Below are 24,222 nucleotides of genomic sequence, written 5' to 3'. Positions count from 1 at the left end.
AACTGAATGAATTAAAAAAACAACATCCTGTATCCACAATACATACATTTCATGTTATTACATTAAAGATAGCTGATTACTTGCAACATTGTGATATTTTGAAATTTCCTTAAAAACTTCTAAATAACTCCACTAAATTGGTTTTCTATTGTTCTTTCAAACCAGTTGCATGCAACTGTTTCCAGTACAAAATACTAATATAGGACAAATTGAGTTTTCAAATCTATAATATTTTCTGCCCAAGTTTTCAAAATAGTCAATTAGCTGGTAAAGCATTTTGAAATACTATACTACCATGAAAAATCAGACAAAATTTTCATTTATTAAAATGTGATTAGAGCAGGAATATAAGTGCACAAAATGCAAGACATAAGCCCAATTTCTTATAGTTAAAAGGTTAGGAATTTAATTCCTAATTAATAAATGGTAATTTGCTGTATATTGATGAAAGGTGCAAATTAAGGCAAAATGCAGAGATCCTTTATTTTTGAAATCAACATATACTTTTGTCACTGAGATTTAATATGTGAGAAAACTGCCACTTAACCTTTGTTCTCAGTTGAGTTTGCTTTAAGTACTATATTACTATAAATAAATTCAGTAATCAAAGAAATAACTTTTGTCACAATTCTTAACCTTGGATACTTAATTAAATGTTTTTAAATAGAGTGTTACAATCCAAAAATCAACATTTAGTTTTGTTTTGATATTTCATGTGTAAAAAAATTACCTTAAGCCATGCTACATTAAAACTTATTAAACAAATTTGCAGAGATTGTAATGGAAGCACCTATTACTGCATGAGGACTGAGATTTAATATTAAAGTGTATTTACATATTTGTAATACAAATGCAATATTCCAATAATGTTAATTAACCGCCATAGTTCTGACACTAATATAACATTCATTTTTTGCTATTTTTAAATCTAAGCATTTTTTCAATTAAAGTTTTAAAGCATAAGTAAATGATTCCAGTTCAGCCAAAATAAAATAAAAAATAAAATAAAGATACTTGTCTTATTTATGAATTTAGATAAGAGTCATAGTTAATAAAACCCCATAGCAAGAAAGATGTACTAATGGACCAAACATGGAAGGAAATAGCATGTCCTTTTTTGTTATTGGATTCTAAAAGTTCACAAGAAATATGATCAATTTTTAAAACTTTCACATCAAAAGCTGTAAATGAATCCAAACTAATAAAATTAGGATTCCTAAGAATGGCTATAGCATGTTAATATATCTATGTTCTCATTTTTGTTTGTTAGCCATTGTTTATTTGTTTCACCTTTCGCTACAGACAATCTTAGAATTTTTATGACGCATTTATATTGCAAAGGAGGCAGAAGAAATATGAAGGATGTCCATGCATTACAAAGTCAGTTAGGCTGTGAGTGTCTATTCCATTAAAATTACCTGAAATTTTATTAATTTCAGCAATCTCTTAACTGCATTTGGCATCATCATATTTGATATTTTTAGATACTAGAGGTAGTTCTCAACTTATCTGCAAATAAGAGCATTTCTTCAGCAACCATTTAAAATTGCAATGATGCTGAATGAAGGGGAATATGACCCATGCCTGAAGTTACAACCATCAAAGTGCCTCCTTGGTCATGAGATCAAAGTTTGGGTCTTTTGCAGTTCAGCCAGTTACAACTGCAGAAGTGCTGCAAGCACTTCTCTCTTCTCCCATCTATGCCTTTTAGTCCCACTGCTGCCCTCTGTTTCGCTGCCTAGGCTGACCTTCACACCATCTTCTTGCTCCCACTGCTCATGAGGCATGCCTGGCCTCACTGCTGGGCCATATGGGGCTGATTTTGTGCTGCAAAAAAGAAAGGGAAGCTGAAAGCATCTTTTTCTTTGTCTGCAGCTCAAAGCCAACCCAAATCCTGCTCAGAGTTCTTTGCAACTTTGAGCTGTAAGGCAAAAAGGTGTTGTTTGTTTTCTTTTTCTCAGTGCAAAGCAAACCCCAAGTGCTCCTAGATGTGACTGGAGCTGACCTTTTGCTGGGAAAAAGTGCTTTCAGCTTTTCTTTTCTTTTTTCCCTGTGCAATGCCAACCCCAAAGAGCTTCTGAGATGAGAATTTAAAAGCCTCTCTGCTCTGGGGTTGAAAACCTTATTTGGATTTTGTCAGAGGATTTTCAGCTCCAGTACAGAAAATTTTGGAGAAGGGCTTCCAAAGGATCACGAGAATAGTGCTAGCTTGGAAAAAAGCACAAGGCAGCCTCTGTGAGAAGACTGCATCTCACATAAGGTGGGTATACCTGTCAGCAGCTGGAGAAAAATGTCAAAAGTAAGTGGGGTGCTTTGCATGCACTGGTGGTCTATATGGGCAATAAGCAGTGGTGGGATTCAGCCAGTTCGCACCACCTTGGGAGAACCGGTTGTTAACTTTCTGAGCAGTTTGGTAAACTGGTTGTTGGAAGACATCATTAGGGCAGAGAACCGGTTGTTGAATTATTTGAATCCCATCACTGGCAATATGGCTTCCCAAATCTCAGCAGCTTTGCCTGGGCTTGTGGGCCAGGTGAGTAGTGAGGTTTCCATGGATGGCTGCCACTCAGTGTCAAACTGCAACATACCCCAAACTCATAGCTTGCCTAGGCCTCCCAGGGCTTCCTCACTCCCCTGAGGCATCCCACATTCCTTACCTGGGACTGGTTAACAACTGCAACTGGGAATGCTAGCATCTCAGTCATTCAGCAAAGCTGTCATGCTTAATGACAGCTGCATTCAATGACCAAGATTTCAACTGTGGTTATAAGTCAAGGATTACCTGTATGGGGAATGCCACAAGCCCTGTTTTACTGTTGCTTTGCCAATAATCAAACATTTGATAAACGTATGGTTAATAGTTGTGGATGCACAGCTAAGAAGTAATTTTGTATCTCTCCACTATTTTCTGCTTTCGGCAAACTGTATAACTTGTTTTTAGACTTACGACTAGAATAGGGAACAGAAAATTCATCATTAAGTGATACACTCATTAAGTGAGGCATCATGTGATTGCACCTGATTTTACAACCTTTTTTGCTGTGGTTGTTAAGCAAGACAACAGCTGACTGTGACTTGTGATCTTTTCTGCTGGTTTCCCCCTTGACTTTCCTTATCGGAAGTCAGCTGAGAAGGATGCAAGTGGTGATCACATGACTATGGGATGCCATAAATGTTGAAAGTGTGAGCCAGTTACCAAGCGCTCTAGATTGCAATCACATGACCAAGGGGAGAATTGTTAAGTTCAGGGACCAGTCATAAATCATTTTGTTTCAGCACCATTGTAATTTTATATGATTGCTAAATGAATGGTCATAAATCAAAGACTACCTGTACTGTAATAAAAGCTGTAAAGGAGTTGGATGTAAATGCATTTCACTTGTGTATTGAAAAAAAGAACTGTTAAAATGCAAATGAACTGATTTGATTAGCGAATATTTGGAGATTTTTTAAATCAAAAACAAGCAAACAAAATACCCAAAGCAAGAGTATTAGAGTGCAGCATCAGCTACTTTTGGTTATTCAAAGAATATTTTTCTAACATTTTAATAATATATTTGCAAGCTTTCCTGCTTATTCGCTTCCACTTTCTATATCTAAAATACCTGATTATTACAGGCAGCACAATAAAATATAGCTCAAAAAGGACATAGAAAAATTGCCAATAAATATATACTGTACTTTTAAAAAGCTAGAGATTTCGCTGATTTTTTTGCAATCATACAAAATGGCAACAAAGATAACATAGATTAAATATCAAAGCTTCAAGAAGCTTCAGACTTCACAATATAAGCCAACTCTCTCATCAACTATTTCTTGAATGAATTATACCAAACTGAGACTCTATCAAAATTTCAAACAAAATCTGTACAGAGATCACAGAGAACTGCAAAAACTCCTTTAAGACAAACCAAAGTAGAAGATTCACACAAATATTCAATTAAAAAAAATACTATGCTATGCCTACTCAAATCAATTATTTAAGAATATTAGTTTATAATTTTTTAAAAATGTTAGAACAGGTAGATGGATACAATTGAATAAAAAGGGATATGTTATTCTCCACTGTAATGAGTTACTGATTTATGGTATCAAATTACTACGGTATTATGTATCTGGTTGTTATTGAAATGATAAATATAGACAAAATGGTAAAAAAGCAAAGGGAAACCAATGACTAAACTGACTAAATGAGATGGCTAAAACTCCCAGTATCACTATTACCCCTTTTGTCAAAAAACTCAAATATTTGGTAGCTGGTATTTAGTAGAGTGCAAAAGAAAATATCTGTAATGGCAATGTTTCATATAGAAAGATCCCTATGACATACATTGTTTTAAATATTTTTAAAATGTTTTTCTTCTCACGGTCTTTCATTTGAAATCTTAAGGAAAACTGAGGAAAAAAGATAATGCATGGCAGGCATAGTAAACTCTAAAAACACACATTTCCTACTAAACAAGTAAAACAGTACTAGTAGACATTTCTTTCTATTTTGTGAATTCAAATTTCTTTAAGAAATATTTTGCAATTTTGTCTAGAATGCCCTCAAAATCACTTAGATTCCTGTATTATTTCATGAATTTTTCACCCCCGGACTAAATTTCATAACATGTGGGCTATTCAGTGATAGGTGAATAAAACCTGAATACCCATACAAAACTCATTGTTGCTCACAAATTTTTCCTATTGTCTACTGTAGATCATACTAGTTTATAAAGAAGAATTTTCACATCTACTATACTGCCTTCATTTTCCATTACTTATTTGGATACATAATACTAAGTATATATATGTTTTTCTGCCACAATGGAATTACCAAGATGAAGTTACAAAAGATGGTAGACCTATTTGTGCTTATGATCTATACATTTTCTCTTAATTTAGTTTCTCTTAATTTTCTAAAATTTGTTTTTAATTGGGACAATGTTATTTCTAACAAAATTCAGAAATTGTTATATAATTTTACATAGTTTTGTAGTTCAATATAAAGTGATTGTAAGACTTCCAAGCAACTAAAAAGCAAGTCAAATACTGCAATTTTTCTGTTGTATATATATTTTTATAGCATGATATTCAAACATAGCATGCTACACTACTGAAGGCCTATATGTGCAGGCCATAAATAATTAATAGTATTTTTGCTACTGAAGATTTTTAGTTACATAAATATATACAATATTATTTAACATATTCTTACAATCTTTGCTAGATTATACTATGTTGTTCATTCATAAAATCTTCACAAACTATAGAAAGAGAATTTAATGAAATCTGACACATAGATTATTATAAGCTGCATTTGTATCATAGTTATTAGAAATCTGGTACCAAATGCAAGTTATAAGAATTTCAGCACAGTCTTTAGAGAAGCATGAGATGATTGATATTATGATTATTTTGTTCAAATTTATACTAATTTTCTCAGATTTTTACAGTCCTCATTCATAGAATTTGAAACAGCATCTTTATTTGCTTACTAATTAGAAACAATAAAATCTGCATTTTAGGAAAGACAAGTTCTAGCCTACCTTGGTTGACCTGGAAAGCTAAACAGGATCTTGTTAGCATCAGGACTGGAAATTACCAAGCAATACCAAGTCTATAAGCTAGCCTATGAGGCGGAAAAAATAGTCTGTATTCTAAAATGAAAAGTGTGGATAAGTTCATGAAATTGCCAGGAGGTGGGCTCGATTTTTAAAGTAAAAGTAAAGCTTTTACTTTACCTTAGAACTATACTGGAAACAGCAATGTTCATCTTTTATATGCTTTTAAAATAACTTTAACTGAGTGTTCGTCATTAATAAATAAATCCAAATATGTATTATTTTGATACACTACAATTTAATGTAGATTACAACTCTAATTTCCACAGAGTTGTAATTCCCATATCACCATTCGACCTTTGCTATGTGGTTTATCAACTATTTCTGCAACTTGACAGGCATGCGTCAGAATTATATTTCATTATTCTCCATGATAGTATTATAGTTCTAAATGAAACTTTTATGAAAGTTCACAAATTCTTTAGGAAATGTTAAGAAAGATAACAAATAATTCCATCATCATCATCATCATTATCATCATCATTTGCAATTCAGAAATCTAAAAAACTACCCCTCCTTTGATGGGCTAATACAAACTAAATGATTCACTGAATAAAGAAAATTAGACATTGAGTTCTCATCTCTCTCTCCATGTAAAATAGAGAAAATGTGGACTAAATTATTGCATCTTACATCTTTTTAATCTGCCCTTTATTAATTTTAATGTTTTTTATTAAATACTACGGTTAAAAGTATGTTCAGAAAAACAAGGACAAACTACACTGTTTATTACAAAGAGCATACTGTGAAAATGCATCAGCTCATCAGCACAGTAATCACACCAGAGTATTGTCAGATGTCAGAAAGGAAAAATGCTAGTTTAGAAATCTTGGGATGCTTGCACAAATCTATCTCATCTCTCCTACTCTATCCTGAGTAGCAATCCTGAAAACTCTGCTCTGACCACCATGAATTAGACCTGCATTCCTCAGGATGATTAGTGGAAGGGCCCAAAAAATGGCAGACAGCCCACAACCCATATCAACCAGTGGGAACAGTAATACTGCCCCTGAAAAAACTGGAGATTGGTGGCAGTAGGGAAGAATTCCCACAGCATGAGATCCAACAATGGAAAGCTAGCTGTTTCCCCTCCCCACCACCACCACGCAAAGAAACCCTACAAATGATTATTGCAGGATTTCCTCTTGCTCCACCACAGGAGTAATAGTTAATCCATTCAGTTTCTCAAAGTCCACAGACTGACAGGACACAGGGGCAGGGCAGTTTCAGATCAGTGCGGCCCTCATGAGTGAAAGAAGACCTAATGTCAACGATTATGAATGACAGAAACAGCTGCCAACATTTGATAATATGCAGTGCATGTTAAGGTGCTTGTTTTTTTTCACTGATTGGATATTGAATTGGATATTGATATTGGATATATTCTGGTCCATTTCTTATATTTTCTGTTTGAACAATATTATTACTTAATAATGATTGGAGGCAATATCAATACCCCTTTCTAGACTAAAACAGAATGTTTAACTTTTTTATTTAGTGAAGGGATTTTCAAATAAAATGTGTTCTTTCCTCCTAAGAGTTACCTTGCAAAGCCAAGGCTTGCTCAGGTTATATTCCGAATCACAAGCACCACAAATGGTTGAAAAGAAATAAACAATGTACTGCAAATTGCCACAACAAGGAAAAGAGCAGTACAAAGGGAAGTGTAGAATTAGAAATCTTAGTCTTTTCATCATGCTCAGCCCTTAGGTAGTTCTAGGAGATACTTGCAGAGAAGCAGAGTCATCAGATGAGATGGTTTGTGTAGAATACCTCATGTGTCTCACTGTTCACTTTGATGGCAGGTGGTTTCATGTGTAGTGTTTAGTTTCTTTGTGATTTTAAGAGTCTTTAAAGATGCATCATTCGGAATCGGATAAGTCACTTTAAACAAAGCAAAGCAAGAATGTGACTATTTATAAGACAGTACTTTATTACATTGCATTTCCAGTGATATCATCTATTATTTTAAAGTATCTTTTCATTTATTGAAGGAATTTTAAACTAATAATGAACTGCAGCCAACTGCACCAAGAAAAAGATAATAATAAAAAAGAACAATTCTAAGTTCTCATAATCGCATAAAATCAGAACACTTTTCATTTCTTTTGAGGAACAATATCAAAGGTTAAAATAATTGTTGATCCCTATCTGACACTAGCTATTTGTTGTAGATTTTTCTATGAAAAAGATAAGAGTGAAAAATAATGTGTACAGCAGAAAATAACTAACCTTTGTTTATCTAAAATAAAGGTAATAACCCAAACATTAGCTTTCCTTATGTCTAAAATCCAGTTCAAATATTTAATTCCTTCTCTCCTTCACCCTGTTTTATAAAGAAAAACTCTAAAATAAGGGGTTGTTTTTTAATAGATACAATTATATCTATATCTGCTATACAAGTAATCCTCAACTTGCAACCTCACTTGAGCCCAAAATTTATATTGCTAAGTGAGAAATTTGTTAAGTGAGCTTTGCCCCATTTTATGACTTTTCTTTCCACAGTTGTTTAGTGAATCACTGTTGTTAAAGTAATAACTTGGTTGTTAAGTGAATCTGGTTTCCACATTGACTTTGTTTGTCTGAAGGTTAAAAAAGGGATTACAATCAAACTATGCAAGAAGAACCTTTTCTTATATTGAACAATAAGCCTTTTGTAAAGAATTGCTTTAAAAGATTTAAAACAATCTCTATACTCATGCTACTTTGACAGCATAGTTTAGAAATCATTACCTTTTTAAAACTTTTAATTAAAGTAACAAAAGTGAACTCTTTCAAAAATGTATTTTGCTATATCAAATGTATCTGGCATTCAAGAGCCTTGGAATCATACATTCATCATTTATGTTAGTTTTAAAAACTAGCACAAATGAGTTGGAAGTAATTATTATTGCGAGTTGAGATAAACATCCAGGTTTTCCAACTTCCAAAGATACTTATAATATCCAAAATAACACCTCAATAGCATGGTTTATGTGAAAGCATACATATTTGTGTTCCTGTAGAGATTAAAAATAAATAACTTGGGCCTGAAATATATACTTTCCTCAACATAGTATTAGAAATTGTGTTAAGTATTTCAGATTGTTTATACTTCTTTTGTTAATAAATAAGGGAACAATTCTAATGCATCATTTATTCCACATTATATAATATGTTATAAAGTAAAATAAAATAAATTTTCTTTCCAATACCAGAACCAGTTTAGCAAACCCAGACAAGCTTGATTCATCAAATTATACTTGTTTTATTACAAATGTCAAGCTCTGTAAATGTGTTGTATAAAAATATTAAAAAGTGACATACTGCAACACAAAAATCAAATCTGATCAAGTTGTGTTAGCAGAGGTGACTTGGTTAAGTGATAACAAAAGTGCTTTATTATTTCTATGTCTTTATAGAAAACTATTCATAGGACTAAATACAGTAAGGGAAAGAGTTTGCTTACAAGGATCCATATCTGCTCTCATATTTAGAGACAATATTCTTGCATTTTCCCACTTCTTTCCGTAGTTCTGCAACTTCGGTCCTCAAGGCTGTGTTCTCCTTCTCCAGAAAAGCAGCTCGGATTGTGATTTGATTCTCTTTTAGGCGCCGAGCATCCCGAGATCGTTTGGCTGCCACGTTATTTTTCTTCCGCCGTGTCCAATATTTTTCATCCTATGTGGAAATAATCGGATTGACAGTTTTGTATTTAGCAGATATTGATTCTTGATCCATTACCTAGTTTTTCTAATGACCAAATATGACTGGACTTGTTGCAAGCTACTGCCCACAGTTATTGCTATCCAAGCTCGAGTAACCTTCAGATTAGGCTACTACAATGAAGGTGCAGAGGGCTACATGTGAAGATTCCTCAGAAATGTGGTCCAGAATATTATGATATAACAGATTTTTTAAAAATGGGCATAGGAACTGACTAAAAATACTGTGGTTGACCATAACTAGTCAGGCAAAATATCACACCAATTTTTAAATTAAAATTAAAATTTTAAATTTTCTGACTACCTTTTACCTAATGGCAACTTTTGTTCATCTACATGAGAAATCACTAATTCTGGTATGGCATCACAGTGCTCTCAAAATCAATTTATAAATCAACTTAATTGAATTGATAAAAATCAGACCGTGTCTTTGATTTTTATCCAACCTTTATTACTTTATAAGTAACTCAATGCAGCGAACAGATCCAATGTGCCTTGCTCCTGTTTTTCTTGCAACAACAACCCAGGGAGGTGGATTGGGCTGAGAAAGAGCGACTAGCCCAAAGTCACCCATTTCATTGCTAAAATGGGAATAGAACTTACATCTCATGGTTTCCAAGCCAGCACCATAACAACAACAACAAACTAGCTCTTCCCTTGTAATTCCATCAAGGATCTTTAAGAAGGTAAATTTAATTTCTGATTAATATCTAGTTGCTGGCAAAGCTTAGACATAACAAATTGAATACTGTCCTTAAATTGGGAAAGGAACAGTCACTTCCCTCAAAGAGGTTGGCTTTCATACTGATTCATTTAATAAACTGGTAACCTTTCCTTAGAATAGAGAGGAAAGAAGAAAAGCAAAAGGAACAAGATGGATTCTATGAATTTCTAAGCAAGAAACCTTCATGATTTTTCTCCATCTTCTCCATAAAAAACATTCACTGAAACCCAAAAACTTATTTAAGGAGGTAATATTCAGTGGAGAATCAGTTTGATGTAGTAATTAAAAGTACTGAAACTGGGAGACTGTCCTGTCTTAGACATAAGCCCAGCCAGGTGGCTCTGGGTCACTCTGTCTCAGCCCTAGAAAAAAGACAAGTGAAACTTGCAAAAATTATTGCAAAGGAAACTGCTGGAAGGTCAGGGGTGTCAAACTCAAGGCCTGCAGGCCAGATCCAGCCCGCAGGGGTGCTTAAATCTGGCCCAAGAGGCCGGTATGGAAATATGAAGGGACTGGCCCGTGGTGCCTCTGACAGCTAAAATTGGTCGCATGCACACCCCCTCACCTTGTTTTCAACCTCCATGGCCTCCTGAAACACTCTAGCAGCTGAAACTGGGCCAAAAAATGGGCCCCAAATGGGCCAAAAAACAAGCCAAAAACTGTTTAAAAACAGGCTATGTGGCCCATTTTTGGCCAGCAGAGTACTGCAGGAGGCATCTATCTGCCCCCCTCAGGCCACAGAGAAGAACTACAATGCTGATCCAGCCCTTGAAGAAATCTAGTTTGACACCCCTGATGTAGGTGCTAAGAGTCAAAATAGACTTGACACATCTCCCCCTCCCCCTATTTTCTTGAAGCTGAACTGCAACAGAAAATCCTGTATAGAAAAAGCAAAGAATTCTTCAGAAGGATAGATTAAGGGACAATGGGAAGTTCAGCCTGACTAGTTTATAATAATTATCTTTCACTGGGGAAGCCTTGGAAAATGTTTTAAATTATCCTCCTTCTGGATTTCAACAATCTGAAACAAATGAAACAAAGTATCCTTCATTAAATCTAGCAATGTTGTTAAATTACATTCTGGGGACAAGTAAGAAGATGGTAAATTGCCATTACTCAAGAAACTCACACTAAATCCACCAGAATTTTAGAACAAATAATCTGCTGATTATAAAGACTCAATTGTGGGAAACTCCAGGAGGATAGTTGAAAATGTACTTTGCAGCCAACAAACATGATTTCAAGTACTTCTGAAATATGATCACTCATTTAAGCAATAACAGAATAAACACAGTTACCTTTTGATCATCTGGGACAAAGACTTTCTTGGCTTTTTTAATCATAGGCTGTGGTTTCAAGTCCTCTTCAGCAAACTTATGCTTTCTAGGATTAAAGAGCTCTCCTCCAGGCACACTGGACAGCACTAAATCAGCAGGGTCAGGGTTGAAATTCACATCAATCTCAACACAATCTGGATCAACAGGGCTAGGAGTCAACCTTTCATCATCTGGAGAGGATTCTGGAAAAAGGAAGACAAATTTAATAGTGAGCAGCATGAAGAAGATGATAAAACAGAAACATTAAAAAGGCCCTTTATTCAAAAAATATATTATGTAGTACAATACCATTTTCACTGAAGAAAGGTCACTCACATAAAGAGGATGCAACACTGAAAAGTCCTGTATTTAGCCTTGGTTTAAGGAAGACAGTGGTATTAATTTTCAGAATTCTCATTTTTTCTATGTCTACTAAGAATATTGAGGGAAAGCAACTTTAAATGGCTCTCCAAATAAATATGTGAAAATCTGATTATAGATAACTTATCTGGCATAGAAAAACATTTCAGGAATTAAAACAATGAATTAACATCTGCATGGAACTATTCTCATATATATTCCCAAAAGCTTATCTTGCATCTTAGGAGCCTACACAGTTGGCCTACACCTTAGGAGGCTTCACATTTTTTCTGGATGAAAGTGGGAAGTAATGGTCTTCCAACAGAAATTCTTCAGGAAAGAGAAAAAAATAATAAAGATGAAACAAAAAAAGGACCAAAGAAAGGAGGTCAGCAGAAATTATTAAGAACTCAGAATTATTCACAAATGCACTACAATTCAATAAGAGTTTTATGTCTAGAAAACAAAAGTGATGAGGTGAGAGTACTGTTTAGTAAAGGCAACACAGTATAATTTTTAAGTCAAAATGAATTCTGGACAACCACAATCTGTTTATCTACTCACTTGCAAGGAAATATTTTGGTACTATACCCTTTGGACATTTGACTGACGCATAGAGGAATTCAGATATATGATAATAGGGAAACATTAGAACATGAGCAAAAACAACCATAACATTTCTACACTTTATCAGTAAATTCATACGCCTTTTATGCAATTTCTCTTTATATTTTCTAACATTTTTAAAATTAGTTTCCAAATAATACTTTTTTATCTAGCATAAGCATTTTTCTAGATTGTTCCAAACATATGTATTCAAATACATATTTTCAATGCATGCTGCAAAGTAAAATTGTATAGTGTGAATTATAACTCTAAGCTTGTTTCCATATAACTTCAATAATTTAATTTCCACTGAAATGTAAACTGAGTCTTCCTTCTTTAATAATGTATCACATATAAGAGAGGAGGCAACTGGCAAAATATTTTCCCCTCCTTCACCATTAAGTCTGAAACCCAGTGATAAATGCCTTTAATATAGCAGCATATAAGGCAACATATATTAATACTAATCAAACAAGACAGATTTGACAATAGTTCTACACTTATTTGAATTAAAACAACATATTTCCAGCAAAAAGTAGCATACACAGCGCTACCACTTTCATCTCTTGTTTACATAATATTAATAGAATCAATAATATGAACCAGTGAAATATTAGTTTTTCTTCCTTGTAACTTGCTCTGAAATTATTTTTGTTAGATTCTGTATTACTGAACTATCGATTTCTAAATTCAGGTTTAATTTTGCACGACAAGCAAATTGCTCATTCTAACCATTTAATTACTTTTCTGATTTTTGCATTGCAATTAAACTAATAACCCAATTAAACAACATAGGCAACCTTTTTTGTGCAGCATCCTTTAACACCCTTAACACACCTGAGTTTTTGGTCGTTTCTGATAGATTGAAAACCACTGTGGAAGATGATGCAGGTGGAGTAGCAACAACAGTGGAAGGTTCTTTTCCTTCCAGTTCAGCCACAGGCAGGAGGGGATTCTGATTCAGATCTAGATGAGCAGGACTGGAAGGGATTCCATTTTCCAACAGGAATTCATCAAGATCCATATATTCCAGATGAAAAGACTCCCCATCATAAGGAATAGTTTTATCCCAAATGGGAGGCATGAGAGAGGCAGAGACTGCCATTGTACTTGCAGCTGCTGCTTCATCTTCCTCAAGTTTTTCCTTTTTCTCTTTATCTAGAAGAAAACAGAATGATGATATTAGTCTTAGGCAGAACTATATTTAACCATTCATTTTTATATGATGATCCAAGAACTGGAACCATTTGCTGTATCAATACTATGAATAGTAACACCTAGTTGACCATGGCTGATCCCCCCAAAACTAGTAGACTCTGTACTGCTGCCAAAACAATCTACATGGAGGTTAGCCAATTGGAACTTGCTAAAGAAATCTGATCAGTCACCTTTGAGAGGATGAACCAACAGAAAATAAAGTTGGTTTTCAATATATTGGCTCATTTAATATATAGCCCTTTCATAAGCAAATAATATAATAATGCATGGAATGTGTGATGAAATGTTCATTTGTAAGCACTAAAAATATAAAGATGCATAAACGATGCAAACCAATACCGTAGGTCAGTTTTCTGTTTCCTGAAAATTATCCCTTTGTGTTCAACTAATTGTATTCTTAGTTATGTAGATATAGGATTAAAATTGCATATCTTAATTAAACAGATTAATATTTCTGCATCATTAGCACCAGAATTTAGTTCTTAATATTATAGCAATGTAAAATGCAAAATAAACTATAAATGTTAAGAAATTAATTCAAAAGAATATGAATTTCAAAAATGTAAGACAGAGGGTATCAGAGCTACTTTCATATAAATGAATATTTAAAACAAAGATTTGATTATTCAAGCTGAGGAACAAAGTGTTGACAATTAAATCACCACTAATGTTTTCTGCTCAGTTTAGCTATTACTACTTTCTTCTCTTGTGCCATTGATAAAAAAAGACGACTAATTCAAAGCATTTAAAAAGAAAGTACATAATGACAGCATGCAAGTGTCAGCAAAGCCTTCCCCTGACAGATAAGGGAAAGAGGTATATGACCCGACAATTTCAGAATCAAACAGAAAGAAATCCCCTCCCAGATTAAACGTTTGTGTGTGTGTGTGTTTCGCGCCTATACTTTGCAATAGGTAAGTGCAACAGACCGATCGGGAACCTGAAATCCAACCGCTTCCCCAAAGGCAGAGTGCTCTAATGTGCTTCCAGCAGCCCTTCGGGGCCGGTGGTCCTGTTCACGGTTATCACAAGGAAGTCCCGCTCCGTTAAGTGGAGATTACTTTCAGGAAAACAATTCGCGGACTCGTCGCCTGCCTTACGCGCTCCGAGCTTCAAAAAACAGTCCCATAAGCGACGGGGGCTGCAGGTGCTGGGCGATTGAAGCGCTCCGCTCCACCCAGAGGGAAGGAGGAGGCAACCACCAGGAGCAGCCCCAGCGCCCGCCAGGCCACACGGCAAAATGGATGCGACGCGCCCGTCCGAACTGAGGCACGAGCCGCCGCCGCCGCCGCAATTCCCCCTCCACCGCTACCTCCCTCCGATCCATCGCGCATTTCCTTTCGCGGAGGCCGAGTCTACCCCCGAGACGCTCCCGCCACCCTCACCCAGGCGTGAGTCCCGCGGAGGATTTTCCATCAGTTTCTTCAGCACCAAAGGGAAAGCGCCCGTCGGACCCCGTTCTTGCTGCACGGCTCCCGCGGTGTCCGCTGCCACCTCCTGAGGCGCGGCGCGGCTGGACATGCTATTAACGCGTAGGGGGCCGATCGGCTGAGCTCGAGCTCCCCCTCCCCCAGGAGACCCAGAGGGAAGAAGGAGGCGAGAAGCGACGCCAATGGAGCGGACGCCGCGGAAAAGAAAAAAAATAATTAAATCCACCGTTGCCCCCTTGGAGCTGACAAGAGCGCATGCGCCCCTTCCCTCGGCGCGCCTCCGAGGGCCCGGGAGACACTTATTATTCATGACTGCTTTGAGTTGCTCGTGCGGTGATTGGCTGTGCCTGCCGAAAGGTGGGACTGGCTTGGTAGCGCAGCCACTCCGCGACAAGCTTGAACGGAGTCCTGGCACGTGCCGCGGAGCGAGGAGCGTTTCGCGAGAATGCGGGCACCGCCCCTTTCCCCTCCGCTGGCGTCAGTAGCCCCACCGAGACTCCCAGCGTTTAAAACACGGCGAGCGACTCCAGCGCTAAACCTCAAATGACCCCAACGGGTGCGCCACCTATCGGAGAAACAGCGGCAAGGCGGAGCTTCTGAGCCTGCAAGGAACTCTGGGACGGACCCAAGGAGCAGATCGGCTCGCAGACCTCAGCGGCCGTCAGGAGGCTCTGAAGGCCTCCGCTCCAATCCCGAAGGGAGGCTCGGAAAAGAGCGGGGTGAAGGGGAGAGGAAGGCGGGGTTGAGCAGGCTACTCGAACCTGTGGCCCGCCGGTTGGGTTCTACTATATTTCCTCACGGGGGTGGTCAAAAGACGTGATCGGCTGGCAATTACGGGAGCCCACTCAAAAATCCCTACGAGCCCAAGATAACAGATTAATAGATGACCTTGGAGATCATCCAGTCCAACCCCTGTCGAAGTTCTCCGCGGAAAGGAGCGGGAAGCGCCAAACGTGATTGAGGAAGCGTCACGCTCGCAAATGTATATATTCGTTTGGTCTTTGGACCAACACATTCTCAGCCGACCCACAACTCAAGTCATTCAGAAAACACCACTTGGATAAAACCATTTAATCCCGTCTCAAGAGCTCGTTGCAAGTACAAATCTATTTGCAAAATGGAGACGTTGATCTGTGAACATTACAGTAGATCGAATCCTTGCTTTTATATTCCTACAAGCTTAGGCTAACTAAAAAACCCCAGGGTGGTTTGTGTTATGCGTGATACCAATTGTACTCAGCCGTGTTTCCTCCATACACACTCTCTCTCTTATGTTTTAGCAGAATTGTCTTCCTAAACCTGGTGCCATTTTTTTTCCTTTCCAGTCCTTTTGAAGCTTGTTTATCTATATTGGTCTCAGCAGATGGCAGTGTGCGACCAGCCTTGTCAAAACTCAGAGGCTCAGTAGGGTCAGTTGGGTTAATGTTTGGATGGGCTTCGGGGGACTCCAGGGCTTCGGAATATCCCAGAAAAAAGCAGTTGCAACCCTCTTTTGTATTGCTGCCAAAACCCATTCCCAGCCCTAATAAATGTGTCAATAAAGACGACACCAACTGAATTTGGCTTACAGGAGACCATGCTGTGTGTTTCCCTTTCTATGTCAGAGCCAGCCTTGGTATTAGGCAGGATGAGGTGGGCAGTACGCTATTCAGGACAGGGCAGTCAGTGGTCTGACCATAGGCCCAATGAAGATGCTGTCCCTTTGATGACATCAAAAGAATACTCTTGTTGGCCATCCAACTGATTTAGCAAATGGGGTGGGAGGGAAAACAGTCTTATCCTTCAAACTGCAAAATGTCTTGGGCAGCTGTACACCCTTGGGGCTGAACCTTTAAAAAAACCCAGTTAAAATAGTGACATACAAAAGAAAAAGGTCTACATATGTAGTCACACTAGTTACCCTTTCACTGATGTTGTCTTCCTTATTGCCCATTTTGAACATAATTTCCTTGGGAGCAGAAAGAAATAAAGATTTTCCTAGATTGATAAATGTTGCAGAAATATTAACATTTGATTCTTCAAAAATGCTCTTTTAAATAAATACTAAACATTACTGGTCACAGCAAGTAACTGAGCTAATCTGGTTAGTCCTTGGAGAGCAAGTCACCAGGAATGATAAAACTAGACTGGACCTTGAAAAAAAATCCCAAAATAAGATAATTACAAACTGTTTCCACATCATTGCCAAAAAAAGTATGTGAACACTAGAAATTAAATTTGGTTTAAGGGAATTTTTAACATTAAATGTTACAAGTGAGCATGACATTCCATTACTTTAGTACATGGGTTATTTTGATTGGCACAAGTATTCATATCATTCTTTTCTTACCCTACTTTAATAATTCAACAGGGATTAGTAAAGCTTTTCAAGAAACTGAGAGGCAAAGACTAGTTTTCCAGGATACACTAGTCGAGTCAGAACAAAATAGTTGATACTAATTCCTATTGATCATTAAACCAACACCAGCTGTTTCCATATTTTTGAAAAATTCAACTGGATATTGCATGTTCAGTCCCACCTCCAGCAATAATAATTTATTAAACTTATCTACAGCCTATGTAAGCAAAATGGAACTATCGCTGAGCAAGACATTTGGAGCTCAATAATATAATTAGTCATAATAAGATTTCTACATTCTTAATATATCCTCAGCACAAAAATGACATGATAATCAAGGTATGTGCCTTGTTGAGATTTTGGCTGAAATCTTATTATTACTATACAGATGACACCCAATTTTAATCACATTCACATTCAAATAAATCTGACTGATATAAGACTGATCTCTGGAGGCAAGAGAGGATTGTATGAAATCTGTAACGGAAGAGATGGGAGTTTTTTAATGGATGCATCTTCTTGCCTGCAAAAAGATGTTCAGCCTCTGCTTACCTTATAAAATATCAGGTTATGAATACAAAATATGGTAACAAGATTATGAGTTAGGACTTCTGCAGTTATAGGATGGGGAGCATCTAGCTTCGTAATAGTATATATGAAGCAATTTTTGAAATTCAAACACAATTGAGCTGTTGGTCTTAACAAAAAAAATGCCTAGAAGTTATAGGTCTAGCATATTTATAGCCTATAGGGACGCGCACTTGCTCGTTAGGGCTGCGCTCCGGAAAAGCCAAACTTCCAGGTTCTAGCGCACCACTAGGGGGTGGTGCTCATATCTGTTTCAAAGCCAAAGAGCCAGCGCTGTCCAAAGATGTCTCTGTGGTCGTGTGGCTGGCATGACTAGATGCCGAAGTGCATGGAATGCTGCTACCTTCCCACCAAAGGTGGTTCCTATTTTTCTACTTGGATTTTTACTTGTTTTCGAACTGCTAGGTTGGCAGAAGCTGGGACAAGTAATGGGAGCTCACTCCATTATGCAGCATTAGGGATTCGAACCGCCGAACTGCCGATCTTTCTGATCAACAAGTTCAGTGTCTTTGCCACTGAGCCAGAACATCCCCAAGTTACTTTAACCAGACCATTTATTGTGAGAGATTGAAGTGAGGAATCCTGGGTGCTCTTTCAGTTTGTTGTTTTCTTACAGACATTTCAGTACATTGATGCTACCTAATTTGGGTAATGAAACATTTGCATGAAAACAACCAAGCTCAAAGTACCAAGGCTTCCTCATTTCAATCCTAAACTATAAAAATTCTCCCCTATTGGTACTATTTGTTGTGCTTGAGAGAATGGCCTGGTTAATCTCAGTTTGAAAGATGGATCAGAGAAGCAATTTTCTCCATTATTGTCCTGATACACGGGATTAAAATGCCCACCCACTCCCCAAGATATCTAGTTGGCCTGAGTCTCTACTTGAGTCATCTTATGGAAAGTTGTCAAAATCTAGTTGTTCTGACAAGTCTTTGGAGATCAATATCTGTTCTAGGCCTGCCATCTGTTTGGCAATACTGTATGCTAACTTAAATTTACATTGTTTTAATGTTTTGGCTCTATAGTTTTATTACTGAAGACAGATTTTAAGATATTTTTGTGGTAGTATACCACATATGAATAAAGGAAGATAGAGATGATAAATGGATAAATAGATAGATAGATAGATAGACAGACAGACAGACAGACAGACAGACAGACACACGCACACACAGCATCAATGACAACCTGAATTTGAGCCAAAGGATTCTTAATTTATCTAGGAAATCTTACATCATGGTCTTATATAATCTGATTTATGTTAACTGTCTCTGGTCCAGAGTCACAGTATTAGGAAGTAGGGTGTTTCTTGCTTTTATTTTTAAATTAAATGTGTAATATTTATATAAATAGACTGCTGTCTCTAAGCTATCTAAAAATTTATATCCATCAACGCATATCTTTCAATTTAACATCAAATTGTAGGCTCACATTGGGGAGAGGAAGTATGATAGCCCTCTTCAATTACCTGAAGAGGTAAAACCTTGAGGAAGAGGATCTGTATTCTACTGACTCAGAATACAAAGTGGAGAACATACAATAATGGCCTTAAATTACAGGTTCCAACTGAATGTTAGGACAAGTTCTAATGTAAAAGGAGTCAGTGGTTGAGTTGGTTAACTAGGGTAATGGTGGCCTCCTTATAATTGGATGTATTGGAGGCGGAATAGACTGGGGAATGCCTTAATATGTTTCTGCACTTATCAGGGGTAGATTTAGTAACATAAATAAACCTTTGCCAAGAATGAGTTTAAGGACTGTTCATCTAAAACAGTTGCATTAATTGTGCTTGGAAATTAATAATTAAATATGATTCTTTCAATTTAGCTCTGATCACATAAACTTGTCCAGATGTTAAAGAATTCTTTAGATATCATTTCATGAGTTCCAGTCTTTGAAAACAAGGCAGGGAATGGCCAGAAGCAAGATTTTCTCCTTTGGCACTCAGTTGTAGAATATTGCATAGAGTGAGCCTGACACAGAATATTTGTTTTCTTTTTTTTTCAGCATGTTAATTTACTGAAAGCAAGAATTCAGTCCCAAGTTAATCCCAGGCAAATGAAAAGTTAAATTCCAAACCCTAAATAAAAGTGTAAAAGCTCATTCATTCAATCATCAGTTTCTTGGGTTTATTTCTTATTTTTCATGCCTCACCATAAATTTTTCCTTCTCCCTTGTGTGCATTTCCTTTTAATCCCTCCTGCTTCAATTTCAGATTTTTCTTCTCTTCATATCTTTCTGTCACCCCCCAATTTTCCTTCATCTCCTACAGCTTTCCAGACATCTCTTTTTATTTTGCCAATTGCCATCTATTCTCTTCCATTACTGAACTTTATGATATAACAACGTAGTTCATTTTTGTATGCAAGCAATTCATATACATACACACAGGTAGTTTGCAAGAGAAAATGGGTCTTTTGGTATGGGTAATTGCAACAGATTGATATAAAACAGAATAATATTTCAACTTGGTGTCCCTTGAACCCAAGAAAAAGATAATCACTGTTTCCCCCTGTGATCTAAATAGTTGAACAAATTCCCAATATTAATATTTGTAATTCATCCAAGATATAACAAATAATCAAAAATAGCTTATAAGCACATGAACCTTATGTGATGCAGACTTTCTCAAAGCAAAGTAAAAGAAAGAGGTAATCTCACTGTCTGTAAGAAACAAGCAGAAACCTGTTATGCATGGTAGTTCATAAAAGTGTAACAGTAATAACAGGAAAATGAAAAGACTTCATAGAATTTACCCAACATGTCAATCTATACACCAAGCACTCTCTAAAGCTTAACCAGAATAGTTAAATACATATGACATGTAGAAATATTCTGTATAGCATGGAACAATAATGCACAGTGCCCCAGAGTAAGCAGTAAAAAACGTCCAGTGCAGAAGAAACCTCTTTCTTGCATTCATAGTTTAATTACTCCCATAGATATTGCACATGCCATGTTAGTTTGATTTGTCACCTGCAAATGAAAGTAACTCAGTAGGAACAAAGTCTGCAAGGAATAAAACAATAGCAATAGCAGTTAGACATATACCGCTTCATAGGGCTTTCAGCCCTCTCTAAGCGGTTTACAGAGTCAGCATATTGCCCCCAACAACAATCCGGGTCCTCATTTTACCCACCTCGGAAGGATGGAAGGCTGAGTCAACCCTGAGCCAGTGAGATTTGAACAGCCGAACTGCAGAGCTGCAGTCAGCTGAAGTAGCCTGCAGTGCTGCATTTAACCACTGCGCCACCTCGACAGACTTATCGGTGATTTTTTAAAAAAATCTGTGCCAAGGAATCCCTAAACAATAACTTTTGGCCATTTCCTGTGTTTTCATAGGGGCATAAAATATCCACTCAATGTTATTAGCCACAAATTGAAAGAGGTGGAGACAGGAGCAATCTCCTTCAATATTTCTGTTACATTGTTATGAAGCATTCTTATTCAAATTCAGTACCTTAAATTTATAACTAGCTTAGACAAGCATTTAGACAAGTATTAACCCAGTATTCAGGAATGCAGGAAGTAAGGAAAATTGTACCCTCATCAGAATAAGAGAACTTTTATACTGGAAGATATATAATATGATTGATGTTATTGCATATTTGTTTATATATTACCACATATTTGTTTGTGTGTGTGTATATGTGTGTGTAATTTTAATGATGATGCTTGTACTTTGTATATTAACACCTTGGACACCTAGAGAGAACACTGCTTGACATAGAAAGGAAATGTATGATATAAGACAATTAAAAATATTTTATAAAAAAAAGAAAAGAAAAAGAGACCTTTCATAAAGGATTGTTTCAAAACTTGTAACTCTAGAGCCAACCTCTCACCAGAAAGTCATTTTTATAACACTATTAAATAACGTTTCTCTGGAAAAGAGAGTCTCTGAACTGCTCTCAAAGTACATAACAAGCCTGAGAATTTAAATGGGTCAGCAACGGCCCACAATCCTGCACTTGGTCGTCTCCCCCCGACACTTTCTTACCTCTTTTTCGGCTCCTACCCCACTCCACAGCCCCCCCCCCCGCCTTTATAGCTGTTAAACTGCTTGTTACGTTTGGCGTCACTTGCCGTTTCCCCGATCGTGGGAAATCTACGAATTGTCAGGCGCTCAAAACTACCGTACAGATACTGAGATGCCATTCACCCGTTCCTTCTTACAGCCTCGGGAAGAGTTAGGCGTGGGGTGGCGGTGAGTTGTCCTACCTTTCACAGCGCCCGTCCAAGGTAGATGGTATTCCAGCAGCGATTTCAGGACCTCGGGAAAGTCCACGGGACCGGCCCCGCTATTGTGGCAGCTAGTCATGGCCAATCGCGGGGCCGGCGGGAAGGAGAAGAAATCCCTCTCTTTCTAAGGAAAGGGCTTCTGGGCTGCTGACTGAGCCCCTGAATGCAAAGAACTTTTTTTTTTTACCTATAACAAAATTAACTTGAAAGCTTGGGCTATCTTTAACTACATGGCTAAAATCTGTAATCTGAAAATGAGGGAGGAGTTTGAGAAAGGGACAGCCAATCAGAGGTGAGCCAGCGTTCTTTCACCGAATTTCTCCCCCCACCCTCCCTTTAATCAATCGGCCAGTAATAAAAGAGGATTGGCTGAGCTGCCTGAGCTGGTTCATAAGGCCCGCCTTAGCGAATCAGAATACAGAGAATTGGGACAGTTATCTAACTAAGGAGCGGAAACAAGTTTGGTCGTAAGAAAGGCATTATAGCAAGTATGAGCGAACGAGCAACGTTAGCAAGATGACTGCAATAGATCGATGAACCAAATCTGAGGTCCAGTGCTCAGTGCTGGCTAACAAAGAATACTAATGTAGAAGAAATGTATTAATATAAAAGCCCAATTTATTTGAGGCTCTGAAAAAGTTTTAGTAATTATTGATCAGCCAGTGTATTTTTATATCTCATAATATTAAAAAAAAATCAGCTACTTTGTGGGAAGATCATAACTTGAAAGATCAATATTTAAAGTCTAAAATTGGACAATTCTGAAAACGAAAAGTAATATCCTTTCCACGAACCTGGAATAGGCAGATGTAAATGTTTGATGGCAGTACGGATATCATTGCAGGATGTTATTTTTGTGCTAATTGTGGATATATTAAATTGTTTTTGAGAGTATCTCAAACATTTGTAGTTGAATAAATAAATAATAAAATAAGGACACAGCAATACTAAATTTCGAATGGATTAACACAAAATGATTATTCCCCTACACCTTTGTATTTTGGAAACCTAACTGGAAGTCAGATCAACCAAACTGATCAGTCACACATAAATACAGGTACCTTGGGCAGCATCACATAACATTACAATTGTTTGCAGTTCTTATTCCAAGCAAAATGTCCTATCATATATCCCCAAGGGACTATTTTAGTTATCCGCAATTTCAGTTCTCATTACTCACACTGTATAACTTATTTTTTAATCAATAGTTGTTATTTGAATATTTGATTTTTTAAAAATTATGATAAAGAAGGGCTAGAATTATTTTCTTCCTAAGATTTTAACATATTTATCTAATATTTGTCTAATATTTATCTAATAGTCTAATGTTTGTGCACTTTAATGTTCATTAACAGAATTTACATAAAAATATTCTGAGAAATAAAAGAAATGAATATACAACAGCATTTTTAAACATAGAGAACAATTAAATACAATACAAATATCAGAAAGGAGGGAGGGGAAAAACTAGCAGTTAAATCCAAGAGCATCCGTGGGTTAACTTGATTATAACATCGTTTCTTATTGAAAAGCTGGATAGCAATCCACTGCCCCACAGAAATCATGTCTGTTGGGAAAGGGTTTGATGACACTGCACAATGTATGCAGAAACAAAACCACAAAAATCCCAAAATTGCATTAATCTTTCTGAACTGGCATATTATAATAGATTAATAATATATTTTGATTAATCTATTGGTGGAGCTGACAATGCTATAGTTGGATAAGTGCACAGAAAATTAATAATTTCCCGCTAAGAGAAAAAATAATATGTATCCAATTACATCTGTTTGTGTTGGTGAGCATGAGCTTGATATCCTTCATTAGAATTATAGAATTATAGAGCTGAAAGGAACATTGGTGATCTTCTAGCCCTTTATGGCTTGGTGGCCCAGCCGGGGGGGGGGGGAGAAGGGAACTGGACTGTGCAAGCAATGGGCCAGTTCGGGTATGTTCACATGCACCAGTCCTCCACTCATGTAAATCAAGCTGCATGTCTCCAGCCAGCACAAGTCAAGCTGCACATGTGTACCAGCCCACCACTTGCGCGGCCCACTTCCGAACCAGCCACAGTCTGGTAGTGAGCC

At 37.0% G+C, this 24,222-nt stretch overlaps 1 protein-coding gene across 4 annotated transcripts; it reads right to left on the bottom strand.

Moving 5' to 3' along the window:
• Positions 1-3,095: 3,095 nt before the first annotated feature.
• TEF (TEF transcription factor, PAR bZIP family member) lies at positions 3,096-22,383 on the bottom strand. 4 transcript variants are annotated; one of them, XM_032220877.1, is made up of 5 exons: positions 22,115-22,383; positions 13,154-13,474; positions 11,333-11,553; positions 9,055-9,266; positions 3,096-7,490 (listed from the first exon to the last, which is right to left on the bottom strand). In XM_032220877.1, exons 1-5 carry the CDS (start codon positions 22,212-22,214, stop codon positions 7,469-7,471), a joined length of 876 nt encoding a protein of 291 aa, XP_032076768.1. In that variant the 5' UTR covers positions 22,215-22,383; the 3' UTR covers positions 3,096-7,468. The 4 variants fall into 4 exon arrangements, with proteins under 4 accessions (XP_032076768.1, XP_032076766.1, XP_032076769.1 ...); XM_032220875.1 differs by lacking the exon at positions 22,115-22,383 and adding an exon at positions 14,920-16,869; XM_032220878.1 differs by lacking the exon at positions 3,096-7,490 and having other exon boundaries at positions 9,051-9,266.
• Between the last annotated feature and the right edge of the window lie 1,839 nt (positions 22,384-24,222).

This window comes from Thamnophis elegans, chromosome 7 (genome assembly GCF_009769535.1).
Source record: "Thamnophis elegans isolate rThaEle1 chromosome 7, rThaEle1.pri, whole genome shotgun sequence".
Lineage (NCBI taxonomy): Eukaryota > Metazoa > Chordata > Lepidosauria > Squamata > Colubridae > Thamnophis > Thamnophis elegans.
Note: the sequence above shows the minus strand (reverse complement) of the source record. Positions and strands in the feature narration are given on the sequence as shown.